The 1904-nt window shown below is 46.3% G+C and overlaps 1 protein-coding gene across 1 annotated transcript; it reads left to right on the top strand.

The window, feature by feature from the left end:
- Positions 1-399: 399 nt before the first annotated feature.
- Positions 400-1554, top strand: htr1d (5-hydroxytryptamine (serotonin) receptor 1D, G protein-coupled; the record flags this gene model as incomplete). Its single annotated transcript, XM_081348077.1, has 1 exon — positions 400-1554. The coding sequence occupies one exon, from the start codon at positions 400-402 to the stop codon at positions 1552-1554; it is 1155 nt and encodes a 384-aa protein (XP_081204203.1).
- Between the last annotated feature and the right edge of the window lie 350 nt (positions 1555-1904).

The following is a 1904-nucleotide window of genomic DNA, read 5'->3' on the forward strand; positions in this document are numbered from 1 at the left end:
GAGCCGAAATTGTGGGATCTCCAGTTTTTATGGTAGAATAAGGGACAATAAAGAAAATAATGAGCAGTGATTTAAGGGCTAAAGGAATATTTTTTATAACTCAAAGTTGAGCACAAAGGGTAATGCCGGTTTCTTGTTTGTTCTGTGGCATTTAACTTTCTGTGCGTGTCAACATATTCTACAAAAAAAAGGAAATAAACAGAAACAGTCACAGTATCTTCAACCATGAATTACTGCTCACATTTATCAGCCATGACCTTCACAAAGGCAAAGCATCACCAATATCTCAAACCAGCAAACTAAATTACTCTTTCATCACAAGAGGTTTTCATGGAATAATTGATCAATTTTGGTAAGAATCATGCATAGATGATATGAAGCGCTGGTGAACCATGCAATATGGATCTGTTCAACAGCTCAGATGAGTTCTTCCTCATCAATGCTACGGTCAGTCCCACAACCCTGGAGTCAAGGGACGGTGCTACGCTCCTCGGCCTTCAGATCTCCATTTCTGCCATGCTAGCAATCGTCACTTTGGCCACTGCTCTGTCCAATGCTTTTGTGATCGCAACCATTTTCCTCACACGCAAGCTTCACACCCCTGCCAACTTTCTGATCGGCTCTCTCGCAGTGACTGACCTCCTGGTGTCCATTTTAGTCATGCCGATCAGCATTGTGTACACGGTCAGTAAGACTTGGACTCTGGGTCAGATCGTGTGCGATATCTGGCTATCATCTGACATAACGTTCTGCACCGCTTCCATCTTGCACCTGTGCGTGATCGCGTTGGATCGATACTGGGCCATCACCGACGCCCTGGAATACTCGAAACGACGCACCATGCGACGAGCGGCACTGATGATCGGCGTAGTGTGGGTGATCTCCGTCTCGATCTCCTTGCCTCCTCTATTCTGGCGGCAGGCTAAGGCACACGAGGAGCTCACAGAGTGCATGGTCAACACTGACCAGATCTCCTACACGCTTTATTCCACATTTGGCGCCTTTTACGTGCCCACGATCCTCTTGATGATTCTCTATGGGCGTATCTATGTGGCGGCTCGCTCCAGGATCTTTAAAACACCAGCGACCAGCGGAAAACGGTTCACCGCTGCTCAGCTCATCCAGAACTCAGCGGGCTCTTCGCTCTGCTCGCTGAATTCCACCTCAAATCAGGAGGGACATCTTCATCCTGGAGGAGGTGGAGGTGGAGGTGGGGGAGGGGGAGGGGGGTCTCCTCTTTTCACGAACAGTGTGAAAGTGAAGCTGGCTGACAGCGTACTGGAAAGAAAGCGTCTTTGTGCCGCTCGGGAGAAGAAGGCCACCAAAACTCTTGGGATTATCCTGGGTGCGTTTATAGTGTGCTGGCTCCCGTTCTTCGTGTTTACGCTGGTGATGGGGGTCTGTAAAGACTGCTGGTTTGATCCTGTGCTCTTTGATGTGTTCACCTGGCTAGGGTACCTCAACTCGCTCATTAATCCAGTCATCTACACTGTCTTCAATGATGACTTCAAGCAAGCCTTCCACAAACTCATTAAGTTTAAAAGATGCTATTGATGTTACACCCCTGTCCTGTTTTATCACATTCATGACTTAATTAGAGGATTTCTGCGGAAAATATCTGAATCCTGTGAGCTTTCATTGTTCATATGCTGTTGAGGACCCCTACGTACCCTGCCGTTTGTTTTTCTGTGAGCTCCTAAACGCGCATACAGTGTCTGGTTGATGTAGATTACTATTCTCATGAGACAGCTTGTAAAATATCTTGCCATATTGTTGATGCTTCCTCGTAGTTTATGAATGCATGCTAAGATTACAAATCCTTCGCTAGAGAGCAACGTTCTACTGTCTCTGTAACCAATAACTGTCTATAAACTGCCTTATTTAACAGAAACAGAGTGAAATTA

Source organism: Scardinius erythrophthalmus, assembly GCF_964197995.2.
Source record: "Scardinius erythrophthalmus genome assembly, chromosome: 19".
Taxonomy (NCBI): Eukaryota; Metazoa; Chordata; class Actinopteri; order Cypriniformes; family Leuciscidae; genus Scardinius; species Scardinius erythrophthalmus.